This window comes from Pezoporus flaviventris, unplaced genomic scaffold (genome assembly GCF_033815535.1).
Source record: "Pezoporus flaviventris isolate CSIRO_AGI_PZ_B2104156 unplaced genomic scaffold, CSIRO_AGI_Pfla_v1 ptg000045l, whole genome shotgun sequence".
Lineage (NCBI taxonomy): Eukaryota > Metazoa > Chordata > Aves > Psittaciformes > Psittacidae > Pezoporus > Pezoporus flaviventris.
In genome coordinates, this window is record NW_026892593.1 from 8671624 (window position 1) to 8691261 (window position 19638).

The 19638-nt window shown below is 40.3% G+C and overlaps 2 protein-coding genes across 5 annotated transcripts in view; one reads left to right on the top strand and one right to left on the bottom strand.

The window, feature by feature from the left end:
• Nucleotides 1-16947, top strand: part of FAM185A (family with sequence similarity 185 member A) — a 41389-nt gene extending 24442 nt beyond the window's left edge. The window contains exons 6-8 of the mRNA XM_061467375.1: nucleotides 3996-4091; nucleotides 6894-7028; nucleotides 15836-16947. Of these exons, the coding sequence (XP_061323359.1) occupies nucleotides 3996-4091; nucleotides 6894-7028; nucleotides 15836-15951 (347 nt within the window). The 3' untranslated portion in view covers nucleotides 15952-16947. The remainder of the gene's footprint in view (nucleotides 1-3995; nucleotides 4092-6893; nucleotides 7029-15835) is intronic.
• Nucleotides 16948-17894: 947 nt separating this feature from the next.
• The window catches only part of FBXL13 (F-box and leucine rich repeat protein 13), an 84555-nt gene continuing 82811 nt past the window's right edge, over nucleotides 17895-19638 (bottom strand). For all 4 annotated transcript variants that reach the window (XM_061467366.1, XM_061467368.1, XM_061467365.1 and 1 more), the window contains one exon: nucleotides 17895-18388. In XM_061467366.1, coding sequence (XP_061323350.1) covers nucleotides 18232-18388 — 157 coding nt within the window. In that variant the 3' untranslated portion in view covers nucleotides 17895-18231. The remainder of the gene's footprint in view (nucleotides 18389-19638) is intronic.

Below are 19638 nucleotides of genomic sequence, written 5' to 3' on the forward strand. Positions count from 1 at the left end.
CAGAGTGATAGTCTGTGGATACATGTGGACAGCATGGATAGATACTCGAGGAAGATCCCTTATGATGTGTAGTAGGTCAGAGGCTTATCAAGGGGAAGATGTACTTGGCATGTTGTATTATGATGCGGCATTGAGGCATATAGTGATTTTTTTCAGAACAGAGTAAGTTACCCAGAAAAGACTATGGCCTTTAAAACCAACAGATACAACTTTAAAATCAAGGTAGAAATTGGATCATTTAGCAATAAAAGGATCATCTAGACAATTTAGTTAGCAAAGGAGTTGTTTTCATGAGAGATTCATTTGCTTTCTGTGTTACATCATTTGTTTTGCCAGGATGATGAGTGTGGTAAGGACTGCTAATGATAATTTAGTGGTATGTGAAATTAGTCTATTTAACATACATTTCGGTTTCTCATTTTTCATGTGATGGCTTTAGAAGATTGTTCTAATATGAGAAAATTAACCACTCTTTATCAACACATTATACTAGGCAGCCAGTTAAGTAGGAATTAAATCTTCCTCCCACTTCAGATTCGTTAGAATCTTACATTTTTTTCTGTCTTTAACTGCATCATAATATTTTGTGTTTTCCTGTTGAAAACCAGTTTTGTCACCGATTTTTAACACGAGGAAGGTCAGTTGTTATGTGCTATTAGGAAAAGTAAATATGTTTTTGCTTAGATTTAAGGAAAGATCACTTTTTAATCCTTTCATCAGTACTTCATAAAATGAAGGAAGAAGAGATACGAAATGTTGCAAAGGATGTTCAGTTTAGTCACCCTTGTGGACTTTCCAGTGATCTTTAATTGCATAGTCTTTCTCAAGTGATGTGGCTTAGGTCTTATTTTTCAGGCTGTATTTATTTTTCATAAAGCTTAACAAAAGCTTGTCAAGGGCATCTTGCTTCAATGCTTTTTTTCTCTTCCTGTGCTAGTAAATTCTCAAATAGCTGAAGTTGCTCAAGAGTGACCATCTGTTCCATTCCCAGTAGAACGGTTCATTTCCCCTTGAGCCGTCAGTCCTTAGCAAAGCCTGAATTCAAACTGTATGCTCTTTTCCTTGTTTTTGACTTCAGTTATTCACATTGTTCTCAGCTAACACTGGGTATATTATTAAAGATAAATTGCCCTAGGTTTGTTCTGTCATAACTGTAAAATATGTATTGTCTCCTTTATATTTAAGTTATGCATTTTATCCTATCAGACTGTGTTACTTAATATAGGGTAATTTTTCTTATGGAAGTATTTTATTTAAATTTGGCCCTTTTTCTTACATAACCTCATCTTTGCTGTTTTTAATCCATTTCTCTTTCCCCCCCTTCTCATTTGTTTGGAGTTAGACACAAAATTTAAGCGTCATCATTAATAGATTTGCAGAAGTGATGAGCAACTTGTCTTTTGGCATTCTTAACATTTGTATTTAATAATCATCCATAAAATTCTCTCCATAACTCATATTCAGTTGTTTCTGTAAAATACACTTTATCTCCATAGATCAAAGTTAGGCAGGTATTGTCAGCTTTAGTGTTTGGTTAATGCTGCCAAGGTTCTTACATTTCTTCTGTCTTATGAAGCATTCTATTTAGTGGTACAATCTGGGAGTTGAAATCTGGCATGTCATCCTCCCAAAACAGTGTTCCCCAATGGAAAGGCATTCTGCTTGTCCTCAGAGTTGTTTTTCTTTGGTTTTTGTGGGTTTATTTGTTTTTGGGGGGGAGGTTTGGGGTGGTTTTGTTCTTGGTTTGTTTTTTTGTTTTTTGGTTTGTTTTTTTTTCTTCACTTTACAGGTAAATCTGTGCCTTGGTGAACCTGTACCTACTCCGTCTTCCTGCATCCTTTATTTGTTTGTGCCTTCTGCAAACAGAATTCAGTCTCTTGCTAAAGAATAACTGATATGTATATAAATATTTACATTTATTGTATTTTTATATACATATAAACTAAAAATCTAGAGAAGAACGCTTTTTTCTGTCTTGCAGTGGGGCTGCTAGGTTTGCAAAAGGCATCTTTCCACTGTGAAGAATCTCACAAGGGCTGCTTTTGCATGTGAACAGTGGGAAGAAGGATTTGCTGAATAAACACTGGTCCCTGCAGAGCACCATCAGCTGGTGGCAGTGTACTGAATGTTAGCAGTTGTTCTGCCTTCAGAGGGTCTCTGTCCTATCACTGGGGACTCTTCTTTCTTCCTAGTGCAGATAAAAGAACTAATTGCGTGTTTTGTTTATAGCAGAAGAGTCGGGGTCTGAATATTTCCCATTGCCAAAAAAAAACCTCTGTTGAGATTATGTGGATGCTCTGAGATTGGCTTTTAAATTTGTTTAGGAATATCTGCAGAAGTAGCTTTTAGAAGAACATGTCAAGCTATCACTACTAAAAATACTCAAAAATGTTGATTCATATCAGATGTTGCTGTTTTAATGACTTTACCTTTCAAATTTACCATGAACAACCTTTTTAAAAGTGATCAATAAAAGGTTTCATTGTCACACAAGGAAAACCTTTTTTCCAGTTCATTAATTTTCATTTAATGAAGAGTTAATGTTTGGGGTTTTTTTCTTCAGACTTGTAGCACAGCTGCTTCAACATAAAATCTGTTGAGATGGCAGAAACACTCAGTTCTAGTTGTCACTGTGTTCTTTTTAGGCAAAGACAGTCTCTCAGCTTCTCAGCTGACTAAATATGGATTGGCTACTTCTTAATTACTTTTTAATTACTTTCCTTTCCAAAGAAATCAGTTTTAGCTGTTGGATAGTAATAATCCTTTTTTCCATGTTTTTACTGTTGTATATGACACACTGATCTTCAACATCTGTGCTTGAGATCTGGAATCAGAAAAGCACCAGATGAGTTTGCTTAGAGTTGAAACTGGGGTGGCAAGGGTAAGGTGTTAATGCTAGATATCCTTGTTATGATTCATCAAGTTAATTCTTTCATGAATGTTTTTACTTTCTAAAATTGAAAGTGTCATTCAGGTTTGCTTTTGTTATTTTAGTTCTGAAAGCCTGACTCTGTTTCCTTTTCTGTGCACATCCAGAAGCTAAGAAAACCAGTTTCTACCAGTATTTCAAGATTTCTTGGCGATATTTTCATTTCTAACATGGTATCTAAAAAGATATTTCACTGACTGCCGTTTGCTTGGGTACATAGTTAATTTTTTATGCCTCTCTAGCGTTGCTTCATCATTTCTTTGTAATTTTTATGAGCTATAGATCTGTTCAGTAGTTGAGAAGTTGACTCTTTGAAACTTCACTGTAATTTTATAGGAATTTGTATATTTAATATTGGAATGCATTGCAAGTAATTAAAGGCTACTTCTCAAGTATACAGTTTAGGCTTCTTAAAGGCTTTTTAGTGGTAAAAAATGTTTCTTCAAGGAGTTTTGTTATAAATTTCAGCTAACAAGGTACAGAAAAAAATACACGCATCTCTGTTCTAGGGCAAAGATCAAATGGTGGTTTCCTATGTATATTAAAGTGCAATGGTTATCTTAAACATTCATTTAAAATTCATATGTGTAGTGCATGAGCCTTTACAAAGCCTGACACACAGTTCTTCTTTGTAAGGAGATGTTATAGTGCACAACTGCTTGTTGTTTGCATGGGTAAAGTTCTCCCTGTGTAGAGAATGAGCAAATGAACTCTTTCGGCGTCTAAAATAGATCTGAGTGTTCAAAGTCTATGCTTGATCTTCACACAAAGATAAACTCATCCTTGTAGAAAGAGGCAAGTGTTACTGTGGCCTTGTAGATGCTACAAGTCCAGTAGCAGCTGCAGCGCTATGGCCCTGGGATGTGTCTGTGCCACAGCTGGGGACTGCGGAGATCAGTTTTGCCCAGAAACCTGTTTTTCTAAGAGAAACCTGACATTCAGTAAATATGTTACTTCTCAAACACAGAAGAACTGTCAAAATTCAAATACAAAGAAAGATTCTGGTAAATGTTTATTTTAAAGGATGAACGATAGACAAGATTCTAATTTATTTTATTTTCCTTAGATTCATCAGATGGAAGTCTAAAAGCTTCTACACATCATGGGACGATAGATGTTTATGTCAGTCAGTTAAGAAAAGTGGATCTGAAATCCCAGAAAGGTTAGGAAACTAAACCAAAGATTTTTGTTGTTGTTGTTCAAGCTTATGATGTAAAATAAAAAGGGGTAAGGGTTAGGGTTTTTTTGTTTCTGTCTGTCTGAAAAGCAACATGGCTTGTGATTGTTGGTTATCTATATTCTGTTTTATCTCATTATTAGAAGGTGTATATACTGATAATACACTAACTAAACTCTAAGGGGCAATGGTACTTAATATGGATTACAGAATATTTGTGGTTTTCAATGCTTTTTTTCCTGGCAGTGTACCCAGCAGAATCCTGCACAGTTGACTTGTATGCAGTCTTCCTTTGCCTTGAGCACAGTTTATTCCATGATGCTGATACGTGTGTGTGCAGAGTGACAACTGACACACATTTACATTTCTTTTTCCCACCTTTACTGGTTAGAATGTCCTGTTCCTGAAATTGGAAGGCAGAAAAACAAGGATGAAAGGCCCTACCCAGTCTTCCCTTTTTTCTCCTGATTACTCACTAGAATTTCACTTCTTAAGTAAAAGCTCACACCTAAAGTCAGATTCATAGTTTTACTGTTCATGAGATACGATACTGTGAATGACCAAGCCCTGAATACATCTTGTTAGTCTTAGTTTTGAAAGAAAAAGCCCACACACTACAGTGTTTTTATACTTTAACATCAAGTCAGGCACTGCAGGTGTTTTAATTGAACATGGTATTTGGTACCCTTCTCTTGTCTGTGAGACAATGTCTGTGCTGAGTTAAAACCTAGCAGTTACTCAGAATAATGAAGGAAATGCATTGAAATAACTTATGTGCCATTCTTCTGCACCAGCTGTTCTGGTTCTTTAGTGCAAAGTAATTTATTTTTATATATTTCTTAGTTACATTTTGGATCACTTATTGCTAAGTTAATATTTCTTTGAGTTTGTAGGAAAGACAAACATATTTCATAAAAGCTAATTAATGTTATTTTCAAAACATTGCCTGACATCCCTTCTGGCAGCCCAGTTTAGTAAAGACAAAGTTAATGAAGTTCTGTTTTCATTTACCCTGTAAATTCAGTGTAGCTGCTGACAGCTGCAGTGTAGAAAATGTCCCATTCGTGATAAATTAACTGCATGTGTGTTGGATTTTATGAGTCACATCACTGAGAAACTCTCCAAGGAGGACCCAGCGATGAAGACCTTTCTTATCCTAAGGCTTTTGTGGCTCCAGCAAAATTTAGGCCCAACTATACTAACAGTTAGTAGTTTGTCAGGACTGTCACAAGCAAGTGATTCTGCTGAATTTAAATTGCACAGCTAGGGTTGCTTTCTGACCACTAGTTGTTACGTCAGGCTTTTTAGACCTAGAGCAGGTTACACAGAAACGTGTCCAGGCAGGTTTTGAATGTCTCCTGAAAGGGAGGCTCCACAATCCGCTTGGGCAGCCTGTTTCAGGTGCATAGAAGCACATATTTAGGAGAAACAGAAGTCAGAATTTCTGGTTTTAACCTCAAGGGTAGAATTATTCGTGTTACCAACACTTCAGTTTTGTCAGTAGTTTACATTTTTGTGATACGTAGTATAAGCTGGTTAGTCATTTTTGAGACTGCATCTGTTCAAGGATGTGAACAGCTGGCCCTGGGCAGTAAAGCAAAGACAATTGCTGCATTAACAGTGTGTAAGCAGCAACTCATCATTCAAGAGGAGCAATTCCTTCTTAATGTGCCATGGATTAATCATCAAATCTGATCCCCTGTCCTTGCTCAGGAATGTAAATAGGCAACTAGAAGATGAAGCTGAAGTCATAATACTTGTGAGATGTATTAGATTTCCTTCCCTTGATCATTCCTATAATAAGATCCTCTACCAAGAGCTGTTGCTAGCAGCAGTGTATGTCAATGTTAATTTTCATGTCTGCCAATGAAATACTGTGACACCGCTTTCTCCATGTGACATAGAATCATAGAATTGTTAGGGTTGGAAAGGACCTTAAGATCATCAAGTTCCAACCCCCCTGCCATGGGCAGGGGCATCTCGCCCTAAACTATCTCACCCAAGGCTCTGTCCAACCCGGCCTTGAACACCGCCAGGGATGGAGCATTCACAACTTCCCTGGGCAACCCGTTCCAGTGCCTCACCACCCTAACAGGAAAGAATTTCTTCCTTATATCCAGTCTAAACTTCCCCTGTTTAAGTTTTAACTTGTTACCCCTTGTCCTATCACTACAGTCCCTAATGAAGGGTCCCTGCCCAGCATCCCTATAGGCCCCCTTCAGATACTGGAAGGCTGCTAGGAGGTCTCCACGCAGCCTTCTCTTCTCCAGGCTCAACAGCCCCAACTGTCTCAGCCCGTCTTCATACAGGAGGTGCTCCAGTCCCCTGATCATCCTCGTGGCCCTTCTCTGGACTTGTTCCAACAGTTCCATGTCCTTTTGATGTTGAGGACACCAGAACTGCACACAACACTCCAAGTGAGGTCTCACAAGAGCAGAGTAGAGGGGCAGGATCACCTCCTTCAACCTGCTGGTCACGCTCCTTTTGGTGCAGCCCAGGATACGGTTGGCTTTCTGGGCTGCGTGCACACTGCCGGCTCATGTTCAGTTATGACAACTGCATGTAACTGTATGATAACTGTATGACATGCAGTATCCTGGTTATGGTAAATGGCATTATCTTCATTTATCTTTTCAGAGACAAAAAAAGAGGTTACAGTATGTGAAGGCTCTTACAAAAACCCCCAAAACTCCAAACCAAACAATTTGATTCAAGTTACCTGAATTGTACGTTTTGTGCTTGGATCTGAATGTTAAACTAACTAGCTTTCATTTAAATTTATACCAGGTTCAATTACAGTCAAGGTACCTGCCTCTCTCAAAGCCTATTTACAGTTGTCTGGAAGGAAAGTGGATGTGAGCTCAGAGATTCAGTTAAAAGAAATGCAGAGTGCCTCCAAAGATGATCACGTAACTATAAGTGGTAAGGCTTACTAATCTTGGCTTCCAATAAATGTCTGTCTGGCCTTAGTCAAAGGCAGCTATGTTTCCTTAAGAATTTATTGCTCTTGGCTGCTTCTTATTTCATCTGTTTCAGGTTCAAATGTTTCCTTGTGCCGTTGTACTCCCTCTGTTACCAGATGACTTTTTCATTTTGTTTAGTAAATGACTTGTGAATGCTAACAACTGCTTCTCTAATAGAAGCCTTGGAGCCAAATTCATTCTCAGCATTATTCCGGTGAGTTTATGGGAGGTAATCCAGGGCTGAATTTGACCCATTGCTTTATTGGCTTGTATTGTCACATATAATAAATTGCCAGGGAATGTCTGTTAAAAAACATAATGAAAAGTTTTCTGTCTGTCTCTGTTGGGTGGGAGGGGGAAGTAAAAGGGGTATACAGCATATTTATAAATGTACAGTATAGAAGTTAAACAGTGCAGAAATGATGGGTGGGAGATAGCTAGGAGAAGAGCAGAAGCAGCCGGAGCATGGAGGAGCAGAGTAAATGGAAAGGTGCCTGTGATTACTGGAAACATTCTTCTAATGAATTTAAACTTGAACATAGGAATCCCAAGTCTTGCTGTTTCCTGCATTAGAAAACAGTTGTACAATTCATTGTCAGGGTGTGTATTTCTCTCCCCCTCTCCGGACGTGTCTATCTAGAAGATGAGGCTGTTGCTGTTACCAATTACTACTCAGTTTGCTCAAGAGGAAACATTAATGCAGTGTGTCTGAAGGCTCCAGTTTAGTTTTTGAACATGTTATGTCATTGTGACCTGATGTGATAGCAGACTGGGTGAGGCTTTTGAGTTTCATTTTGGTTTTAAACTGAAGAAAGTATGTACAAAACTTCTTTTCCTCCCCCATGTTAGGTAATAATCTCAAAGTGAGGAAATGTTAGAATTGTATGTACACAATTTCAGTATAGAATGATAGAATAGTTAGGGTTGGAAAGGACCTTAAGATCCTCTAGTTCCAACCCCCCTGCCATGGGCAGGGACACCTCACACTAAACCATGTAACTTGCTTATATAAAATAGTAGTCTTGAAATGTATAGGCATAGATATATATATCCTGCCTTGAAGAGTAACTAGTATATAGATATACTGGTGGTTGTTAAATCCAATAGCTTTAAAAAACATGGTTAGAAGTTCTCAGGCTAGAAATCTGTGAAGGACCCCAGATACAAGCAAGGCTTTATCGAATGAGTTGTCTTAGCAGTAAAACAACATTTCTCCCAGTGAATAAGGACCACTGGCCAGTTAATCATCTTAATACCCTGGGAATGTTAAAGATAAGAGTGGTGTTTCAAATATCCACAGCTGAATGGCTTCTCTGGTTTCACAACCCAGTCAGTGTTTATGTAGCACAGTCATCGCTGAGACAGATGCAATTTTTCAACCACTATTCTGTATGGAAGTGATCTTGGCAGTTGAGGCCAAAAGCAGCTCTAATTAGTTAACCCTCAAATTAAACATATCCAAAAGGCATGGAAATCAGTGAGGATTATGCAGAGGGAACAGTGTTAGGCCAGTGATTATCAGTTGTTGATAATCGTTGCACCAACAATTTATTAAACATCCATCTAATTTGATTGTAATGTAGGTGAATGAAAAGGAGACCCTGGAATGGATTTTCTGCAGGATACAGTTCAGCTAAACTAGTGCTGGTGTGAAGTAACATGTCTTCATCTGTCTCTATACCTGCCATTTAGCTTTCAGTTTTTTCTCATGTAATGTAGCCAGTGATGTTCTTCTCCCCTTTCTTCACTGGTCAGGTAGAAGCAACAAACATAAAGAGTAGTTGGGTTTAACATGTGCTTTGCTCCTTTTCTTATTGTTTTGAAAACAGTTCCACCTCTTTCTTAGGAAAGAAAGAGGCAGCATTTGCCCATTCCTTAGGCATGGTAAGGGAGTTGCTTCCTGCTTCTCCTCTTTACCTTAACCTGTGGGGATAGTGTATTTCTACTGCACAAGCACTTGTTCCCTTATTCTCAGTAAACTTCTTAAAGTTGGTATTTGAGAATTTCCTTGTGCAAGTAGATTCTGAAATAATTAAAAATCGTTTAATACTGCTTCTATATCGTGAAAACATTATCCACTGCTGAAATTTTAGGTAAAGTCTGTAGCTGCCCTGCTGCTGCAACTGAAGAAATACAAAATGGAGAGAGAAGAGGGGTTTTGCAAGTAGAAAAACAGTCACAAGAGCATGGCAGTTTAGACTTTTATGCTTTGGAGCTCAAAGGTTAGTTTAAAAAGAGATGATTTGTCAGAAGCTGGCCAGTTCTTATGTGGATAACACAGGAACCAGCTGCTTTCAGGAAGCTTCACTTGCCACTGGGAATATTCTGGGAGATTTTAGAGAGGAGACTGCAGTGGGAAGACAGAGTTCTGTGAATGGGGTAGATATACAGCTTGTCTATGACCAGCTCTAGGAAAGCCTTCCCTTCTGCTTTTACAGCAGTTACGACTTACATCATTACCTTGCTTTGCATCTCCCATTTCCACACTGAGTGGGGAACTCGGTGCATTACAGTCCCACAAGCAGCCACATCCAGGGTTTTGTAGGGTAGTCAAGGATTAGGGTGGGATTTAGTCAAAGCAAGAAGATGAAAGCCTGGAGTCAATGCTCTGGAGGCAGAGTGATGAGAGTGTGAAAAGGTGTTTTGATCTTTTAGAAAAGGAAGGAACTTTCCTGCAGAACTGGGACATTTGCTGATACATGGAAGGAGTTGGAGAGCAGTGCCAGGGAGTTTACTCCTCAGAGTAATTTGCAAGGACAAGGCATCTGTTTCCATTGACATCAGCATGCACTCTTGGAAGTAGTATGTATGGTATAATGAAATCTGTTATAAAGCCAGATTTTTCATGCTAACCACTGGCGCATTTTCCATTGGTGAAAGTGTTTGTTCAGCTGTCTGGTTTGAGTGCTTGAGTAACTCCTTTAATTTCTGGTGACAGTCATGTCAAGGCATTCTTTTTCTTTCCCTGGTGAAGAGGGAAGCCCTTCCTGCTCAACATCTCTACCTTCCCCATGTCTCCAGGTCTGCCTGTATTCTTAAGTCAGCTGATTTAGGATTGTAGAGATCATTAACTGTATCTCATACTATATATGGCAAGAGGAAAGATAGCAGACTAAGAAGTGACTGGCAATTAAGCAGAAAGGGAGCTTAGGAGACTGTTGTGTTAAAGGGCTTACAAACACTGAAGGATGAAGTTGAAACTCAGATAATCTTGATTTGTATGCTTTTTAGGCCATTCTTCCAATAAGTCATTTGTTCTAGTTAATTCAAAGTACGAAGATAGGAATAATGACCTGTGTGGTTCCAAGAGGAGGAATATATCAATAGTCATTAAACAGGAAACAACAGTGTTACACAGCTAAAAAGAAAATAAACAGTATACGAGCATGACTGTTCTGTAAAACTCAAAATAACCCCTTGGCTTTACATGCATTAGTAATACTTTGCTGGCATGTGTCCAGTTTTGAGTACTGTACTTCAAAAAGGGATGTGGACAACTGTGGAGACTCCAGAGGAGAGCACATGATGAGGGGCCTAAAAGCATGATTAATGAGAGAAGACTAAAAGAAATGTTGGTTTTGTCTAAAGAAGAGAAGACTAAGGGAAGATGAATTTTTTTCCAGTATTTAAGAAATTACTGTAGAAATGAAGAAATAATTTGTTCTCTGCCCACTGGTCATAGGAATAGAAATTATGATTTGATGTTACAGTAAGGAAAACTTTTCTAAAAAATAAGAAACTTTCTGGTGGTAGGCACTTGTCTGGTGAGGCCACTCCAAGTACTGCAGACTGTGAAGAAGAGGGTAGGTGAGCATGTTGGGTTAGATAAAGTGCATCCTTGGTTAGGTTGCTTTCAGACCTGTTTTGTCTTGTCTGAAGTTGATATGACCATCTGATCCCACCCACCTTGCAGTAACTCAAATGAAGGTTATGAGGCATGGGGGTGGGTACACATGGATAGTGAATGAATGCAGACAGTGGGTATGCTTCTGCCCACTTCCACTGCCAGTCTGTGTGCTGACAACTAAACTCGCTGGAAGAAGTCTTGCAGTCATTTGGAGACTTTCTTTAGGTCCTTGTAGCTGGTGGTACCAATTTCCAAATCTAATTGTCTGTCTGGAACATAACCCCTTTCCTTAAACCGTGTAAATCTTCCATCTTTGAGTGGTGCCAGGGACTCATCTGATTCCAGATCTTTCCCCGTGCCTAGCCCCAGTTCTAGTGACGAGTGAGCTTTTAGCTTTGGCAAGTCACTTGCTCCCTCTGGTTTTCAGCACTTCAGTGAGTTTTCCTTGGTGAAAGTCTCACAGGTGCTCCTCAGAGGCTGTGGATGTTTGTCTATGTAGGTTATTGCGAATTCCTGTTCTTACTTTCAAGTTGGCAAACCAACCTCTCTGTATGTTTCTGTCCTCTTACAAAGAACGTACTCTTTGGGAATTACACCCAAATTGAGGTGTATGTGCTCCCTGTGTCATCCAGTGTGACAACAGTTGCAGCAGCTAACAGCATTTTTAGCTTTTGGTACTATCACACCCCATCTATAGCACTAAAGCTTCACTGAGCCACATGTGAAGAGTGTTCTGCTCGGAGCCATGCCTCGTGGTGGCCATGCACACAGGTAGTAGAGTGCTCTCTTGCATGTTAACTTACGCATTCCCTCAAATGTCTGTCCTGAATACGGACAGGAATCCCCTGTTGTCTTCTCTACACCCTTTTCTCCCGTGAAAGTTTCCAGATAGATGTTGCCTTTACCTTATGAGTTGATCCAGCATCCCGTTACTCTTCTGATCACCAGGAACACCTTAGATGGCTTTTCTGTTCATGTGCCTCTGGAGAGAGCCTGTCTAATTACCAGATCCCCTTGAGAACATGGACACTGATACCACTGTCCTTTCTCTGACATGTTGGGCTTCTCTTAATAACATACTTCAAGTCTTTTCACCCCATCTGGTTCTCCAGGTAGATTGTGGTGAGGAGAACCTTTCTCCTTACAACAGTCATGCACTGAAATAGTAAGAATTTAAGTCTGGCTGAGGTTAGATCTGGATTCCCTTCTGGAACACAGGGGATTTAGACAGATGCTTCCTACCTTCAGGAATAACTTATTTCTCACCACTCACACAATGGCTCGTACTGGGAATGTGGCCTACGAAGTACTGTGGACTTAGCCATTAGGATTGCTTCAAAGCCGGTGTGCAAGGAGGGAGCTGACTGCTGAAGTCTCGTGTACAATGCGCAAAGCTTTACGGGTGTGTTTATGTGCTTTTGTTATCAGAAATTCTCTATTGTTTCCTTTCAGGTAATGTGTGTGTGTTTAGCTACATGGAGTGCCAGGGTTAAATATAAAGCTGAAGGGGCAGTGAGTAATGTGAGGCAAACAACTTGCCTTTAAAAGGGAAATAACTGAAAGAGCTTGTATTGTCAGTCTGCTGAAACCTAAGTCTTTCCTGAACTGTAACAGCTGTTCAAGTGCAGCTCTCCTCTCCCACTGTGCAGCTGACTCGCATTCAGTTACGGTTCTGATCCCCCAAGTAACGCTATCCATTGTCACGTCCCTCCCTGTTTTCTCAAGGCACTTCAGAACTTTCCTTCTTTCCTAGAAGCAATTTTTATTGACTCTTTGCCACTGGAGCTGAGTGGGAAGAGCTTTGTTTTACAGTGTCCCGTTAAACATTGTCCCTCTGTGAAGCCTTGATCCTTAAGCAGTATCTTGAAAAAACAAACAAATACCCAGGTTCTATCTGGAAAAGATTACATTCCTTCAAGTCAGATGGAAAGTTCATCCAACTTTTATAAAACACATGAGATGAGATGCTATCCTACAGATTTTTATTGGTTTCAGCTTGCATTTAACTCGAGCCGTTCACAGGCTGTTTGAGAGATACCACAGACCTAACGACACCAGTGAACGACATGTAAAATAGGCTGCTCTCTATGTGTTTTAGTAGATGAAAATAAAGATCTCCTTAACTTCTCTAATCTCTGGGAAGGGAAGTGAATAAACAGTCAGTACCAGTACTTGCCCGTGTAAAGTTCTCTAAAGGTGTTGCCTGCCTTAGACACCAGCACGTATTGGAAGGGGTCACGCACACACACACCCTAAAACAACAAAACAAAGCAAATGGAAAAGGTGACCATGCAGCAGAGTGGTGCATCTGTCTTGTCCTGAGCTCACATGTGTTGTATTAACTGGGTGGTTTTGAAATTAAATCCTTTATTAATTTTGATATGCCCCCCTTCTGAATCCAGCAGGCAGTTGGCTTTTGTGATTTAATCATGCTAGCAAAATGATCCTCAGAATCCACTCACACTCCCACAGTATTCAGGGTACAGGCAGTGAGTACAGTTAAGACCGAACTGTCACCAACAGATCTCCAACCTTTTTGCTTGATTAGTGCTTCATACACAAAGTTACTTAAATACCTTAAGCTTGATTTGATCTGCTACTGAGGATAAGCTTAACAACCTAAACTAGTTTGAAGATGTTAATCCCTGGGGAGTGGAACTTGACACTGACTTTCCTGCAGTTTGATGTTTTTTGCATTTCGTTCACAGGCAAATCTCCAAGAAGAAACATAAGGAACAAAACATTTTCCTAAGCTCACACAGCAAATGCAAAATGAGAAACAGAGCTCAGGCACCAAATGAGCTTCGCAGCAGCTCGTATTAATTTGTGCCTGTGTTTTTTCAGAACACTTTAACTTTTTAGGCAGGGTATAAGCAGTGTGTGAAGGTGTTCGTATACAGGGCTGACTGTGCTTCAGGATTTGTTCTTTGTATGGAACTACAAGCCATAGTGACAAAGACATGAGAGAGAGAAACTGGGACCAAGCACTCCAATGTATGCTTTCTGGAAATACATTGGTTGTGTCCTCTTTCCATAGAAAGAAAAGCTGTACTTTCAGTGCCCTACAACTCTGTTAAGGGATCAGCTGAAATTGTCCTTTACAATTTTTTGTTAGTTTGGGGTTTTTTTGACACCTGGAGGCTATTTCCTGTGTAAAATTCAAACTGATCTAATGTTTTAAGGGTTACCTCTGCTTGAAAGACAGATGTTGTTGTCATTTCTGTTGTATATTTCCTGATGCAATACCATTGCAAATTGATGGGTCAGGGAAGCTTTCTGAGGAATTGAAGTTTCAGATTTTAACGTATTTCATGTACCATGCATTCGTCCAACTTCGTGATGATCACCATAGATTGAAGTTGTAATTAGGCAGGGAGTGGAACTATGGATTCTGCCTTACGGTAGGAATGATCCTGAGACTGAGTGTGATTGAGGCTGCTGCTGCCTGTAGCAATTGGGAGCACAGAAGTTGTACTAGGACATCTCCATGTAGATCCTTGAAGGTATGTTGTAGTCTGATGAGAACAGACACTGAAATACCTCTTCATTCAGTGGGAGAACCTGATCAGTGTTGGACTCTGAAAATCCCATACTTCTAAGCAGTACCTCAGCCTGCTGGTGAACTGATGTGGGCTTGGACCATAACTGTAACTTAATCCCACTTAGAAGTACCAAAATAGTGAAATGCTATTGAAGGTTCTGGCACAAAGGCTGGAGTTGTGGAAACCAATGCAGTGATGTCAGTTGGAGTTTTGCCACTGTTTTGACGTGGCCAAAATTTAACTTCAGCTGTGTTACAGGTCAGAGCAGAGCATGTTTGCAAAGTTGCTTCATAATCTGCTTTCCTAACATCCCTTATGCTATTCCAGGCTGAAATTAGTTCTAAACTTAGAATTCAGTCAGTCACATGAACACTAAAGTAAAAATAAGTGATATTTTGTGAAGATAAACCAAAGTGGAGGTTGATCTTGTGATAAAATTACTGATTTGGGACTTAAAAGATCCAGTTAAATTCCCAATTTGGTCATGAATCTTTTGGGTAAATTTGGAAGGTCGTTTATTCTTTCTTGACCTCAGTTTCTTAATTGTAAAATGAGGGTAAGTTGAACTTCCTCCTTTGTCTGTTACATTGTGAGCTTTTCAGAGCATGACCATGCATACTAAGTTTCTGTGAAACATGTGAGAAGCCAGACAGCTCTGGGTGAGTGAAAGCAGTAATAGTAACAACATGTCTGGTCATCTGGAAAACCAGGTCTTACCCCTGTCTCTCTTCTGTGTTTATAATGAGGATCAAAACTTCAAATTACTTAGTGAGATTAATGTCTAATGTGAGGAGTCCTCCCCTGAGGAGGAAGGAGCAGCAGAAACAGTGTGTGGTGAACTGACCACAACCCCCATTCTCCATCCCCCTGTGCTGCTGGTGGGGAGGAGATAGAGAATTTGGGGGCAAAGTTGAGCCTGGGAGGAGGGAAGGTGTTTTCAAGATCTGATTTTATTTCTCGTTATCCAACTCTGATTTGATTGGTGATAGATTAATTTCCACAAGTCACATCTGTTCTGCCCATGGCAGTAACTGGTGAGTGATCTCTCTATGCCTTTACCTTGACCCATCAGCCTTTTGTTCCAGTTGAGGAGGGCAGTGATAGAATGGCTTTGGTGGGCACCTGGCCTCCAGGCCATAGCAAAAACTGCAGAACTATGTAATAAACCCCCCAACTTTATTGAAATAAAAATCTTATGGGGAATTGTATTAATGCAAAAAAACTGCATCAAGAATGAAATGTCAGAAGCCCCTGTTAAAAATACATAAATTTTACTAAATAAAAGTCATGTAACTATGTCCAGTGAGCTTGGAAAAATGGCACTGTGAAGATGATATGTTTATTGAGTGTCAAACTGAATAGAGTTTTCTTTTCCAGGTCACATGAATCAACGGGATGAAACAGACAGGTGGATTAAGGCTGACACGCAAAATGGCAAAGTGTGTCTTAAAAGCCAAAGTTGGATCCAGTCTGTCAAGCTGAAGAGCTCTTAAAGGGGAAATAGGCCAAAGAGATTGTAAAGGAACATTTCTGTAAAATTATGAACCTTTTTTGATGTATATTCTTAATATAAGAAAGAAACAATATTAAAAATGAGGGTGCTTTCACCCAAGATTTGCTGTGACTGTGGCTGATGCTTAACAGATCACTTTTAGTGCCTTTTAGGAACAACACGATCTTACATATTTGGGATTTGTATAACTTGAGCACTCACTGTGGCAGTTTAAAAACTGGTAACTTTCAAACAAAAGTTTGGAGTAAGGGAAGAGTCCACATCACTGTGCCCTTCAGGTAAAAGCTGCCACAAAATGGAAGTATTGGCCTAATAAATGAGAACCGTGATCTGTTTCTTTGCTGCATTTCCTTTGACTGTCAGCCTTGCATGATGGGACTGTCTGTCAGCTCTCGGGGGCAGAGGAAGGATGTGAGGGGAGGAGGTATATGTGATTTTTGTGGAGGATTTTGTGTTACCACAATGCAAACACACAGTAAAGGAAATGGAGCTTTTAAAAAGCTTTTCCATGCATGTGTATGGCACCTTGTAAAAGTAGTACTGAAGTTTGTGGTTTAAAAACTGAGGAATTTCCTGCCAACTGAGTGTAGCAAAGAGGAGTTCAGAGTGTTGGCTCAGGTTTTAAGCTGTGTATGTGTGAGTATGTACTTTAGTTCATAAGGGTACATTATGAAATGAACTCTGTTCCCACAGGATTCCCCAGGAGGTGTAATTGCCCCTGGCTAACAGCTTCAATAGTCAAAGGCAGCATTTATACTCTAATTCAGGGTGGTTAAAACCCCAGTGTTTTTTGCTGTTGTGTGTACTGTTTGTGTGGATAAATTGGGCACAGACGTTTATGGCAAATGTGTATTTTTAATATCAACACTAATATATAGCACATTGCTAATATTATTACTAAAAGCAATACATTGTTGCTAGTTACTTGTCATTCTTCTAAAAGATACAAAGTTAATAAATGTGTAATGGTTTTAGATTTCCTGACAAATTGTTGGAACTAATGATTTCTGTTCACTGCAGAAGTCAAAAGTGAGCGAAGCCCCTCTAAAATCACACAGCATCGACAAATAACACCAGTCTAGTAGAGGTTTCACTAAATCAAATGCATTTAATGGTTCCATTACTCACCCAGCATACAAAGCCTGTCAGCCTATGATTCAGTTTGTGTGTTTTGGGACAGCTGCATCAGCAGTTTTAAGGGAGAGTGCAGTAAGAAAGCCTGTTATTTCTTCCATGTTCAAAAGAAAGCAAGCTAAAGCATTCATGTTCTAAAATGAGCTGCAATTAAGCATCAGGATTGTTAGCTTCTTGCTGAAAGAAGTTTAAATAAGCTGTCAGAAAAATTGTGCTGCTCTGCTTATATTCTTTCTAAGCTAATAAATGTTGAGACCAGCTAGAACTTTTATATAAAGGTCAGGAATGAGCTGAAGAAAGACAAATCTTTGGGAGTTTCCCCAAAGGCTTTTGAGTAATGTCTTGTTCTGCTTTAGTGAGGTGAAACTTCGTATTTTTCTCCAGGCCAGGGGTGAGCAGTAGGTTATCAATAATTAGGATTTGAAAGGCAAATCCCATGTGTGCTCGCTTTGGTTTGTCTGTTTCATGAGAAGACGTTCTCATAACTGGAGAAAACTTCTCCTTTAATACTTTTCTTATCTGTGCTCGTCTTTCTTTGAGCCTCCTGCCTCTGTCAGCCACCAGCCAGAATAGTTCAGATCTGCAAGTGTGAAAATGGGCTTGCTTAGAGACCCAAACCCAGCTGAAGGGCATTTATGAGAACTGGGGCTCTGTGCACAGGTTGAGATGTAGAGAATCCTGCTCAGATGCACGCACATAGCTGTGCTGAGGAGCTTGTAGTGGCTACCTCTGCACTGTTCTGCTCAGGAACACTGTATTGACGAGTACCAGCTGTGTCAAGTGTGATCTGTGGGGAGTCAAAGTGTTCATGTCCTGGAGAGGACCCTCATGGCAAACAAGAACCCCAAACACATGCAGATGTAGTTATTGCTCACTGCAGGGGACTACAGAAGCTTCTCATTATTGGAAGATGAAGACAGCTCAAATCGAGATCTGAAAGTTAGCAAAGCTGTTTCAGTGCGACTGCCTTGCTTGGAGGCAGACTGTGAAAAACATCTGTGGTGCTTTTTTCCTACAGCAATAAACAGCCTTTTATCAAGTATGATTAGTTTTAATAAAAACAATAGAGTGTTCTTTTGTGCTCTAGTGAAAACCCTGCAACTGGAGAAGGTGTTGCACAATTCCTTCATTTTTCAGTTTGAGGAATTTGTTCAGGCTCCAGTGCATGTGTTTGGGTGAAGGTGAGTATGTTGCCATCCCGGTCGTATCCGAGCCAGGAAGGAGGGTCAGCATCACTGTGTTCTTGTTTCTCCAGTTTGGCTGTGTATTTCAGGACAGCTTGTCTGCAACAAGAGTTAGAAAAGAATGAATTACAAAAGTAAAATAAGGTTTGCAGAGGCTGTTTCTCCAGTGACCAACACAAGCTGTTTCCTGAGCAAAAGTTCCTGTTCTAACGAAAGCTATCAGTATTGTAAGTGGTGGTGTGGAAACTACAGGAGAAGGTAATGGCTTGGGCGTTAGTCACAGAACAAACCAGGTTGGAAGGGGCTGCTGGAGATTGCTGAATGGATCCAGCTACACTAGGTGGGTCACAGCTTTGCTGGCTGAGTGTCGCTAGGACTGAAGGTTGCTCAACCTTTCTGGGATCCTGTTCAAGTGTCTGATCAGCCTGCTGATTAAAGAAAATAGTTTCCTTGTATGTGATCAGAATTTTACATGCATCGCTTGTTCTATTGGTGCATCTTTGAGACAGTCTGTGTCCTCTGATCAGTTACAGACAGCACCACAGTTTCCTCCAGCCCAAGCCTGCTCTTCCTGTGACTGAGCAAAGCAAGTCTCAGCCTCTCCTTACATGTTGCATGCCACACGAGAAATACACACAAGGTTAATAAACCAGTTACATCAAAAGATATCACAGCCTCAAGGGAGGTTTTTCATTGCTGTATGGGAAGGTTATAGTGACTGTGCAGGTCCCAATCTCTGGTTTTGTCTTTGAACAGTCTGGCACCTCCATGTACTTTTATCCTTTCCTGCTTCACCTTCTGCTTTCTTTCTGACTAACCTCTCCACCTGTAGTTATCTTCTGTCACCCCCCTCTTTCTCAAGTGTATTGTTTCTGAAACAGATACAGAATGGGCAGAGTTACAGTCTTACTGTTACCTGAAGAGAATTGCTTATGCCCAAAACCACCCATGACTGCTCTGAACTCCCTCAGCATTTGTGGCCACTGCCCCTTTGCAGTGTTAGAACACAAAACCAATGAGCTAGAACAAAGTGACACAGAAATAGGAGGAAATTGGGCCTGCTGAATGAGACATCCTAATAAGATGTTGAAGAGCAGTTCCCTCCTCTCCCTGCTTGTAGGCAGCATCAGCCCAGCACCTTTCTTGCCTTCCTGAGCTGAAGAAACTCAGCCCAGCACTTCCAGCCTTTTGAATGTCTCTTTCTTTCCACCAGTCCTTCACTTGGCTGTCAGCCTGCTCCTGCTGCACAGAGCCCCGGCCTCCCCATGCAGGCTCCTGCATTCCAGAGAGCTCCCCTTGTGTGCTCACTGGGGAGAGCCAGCTCCACACCTCCTGCCCTCTTCAGGAGA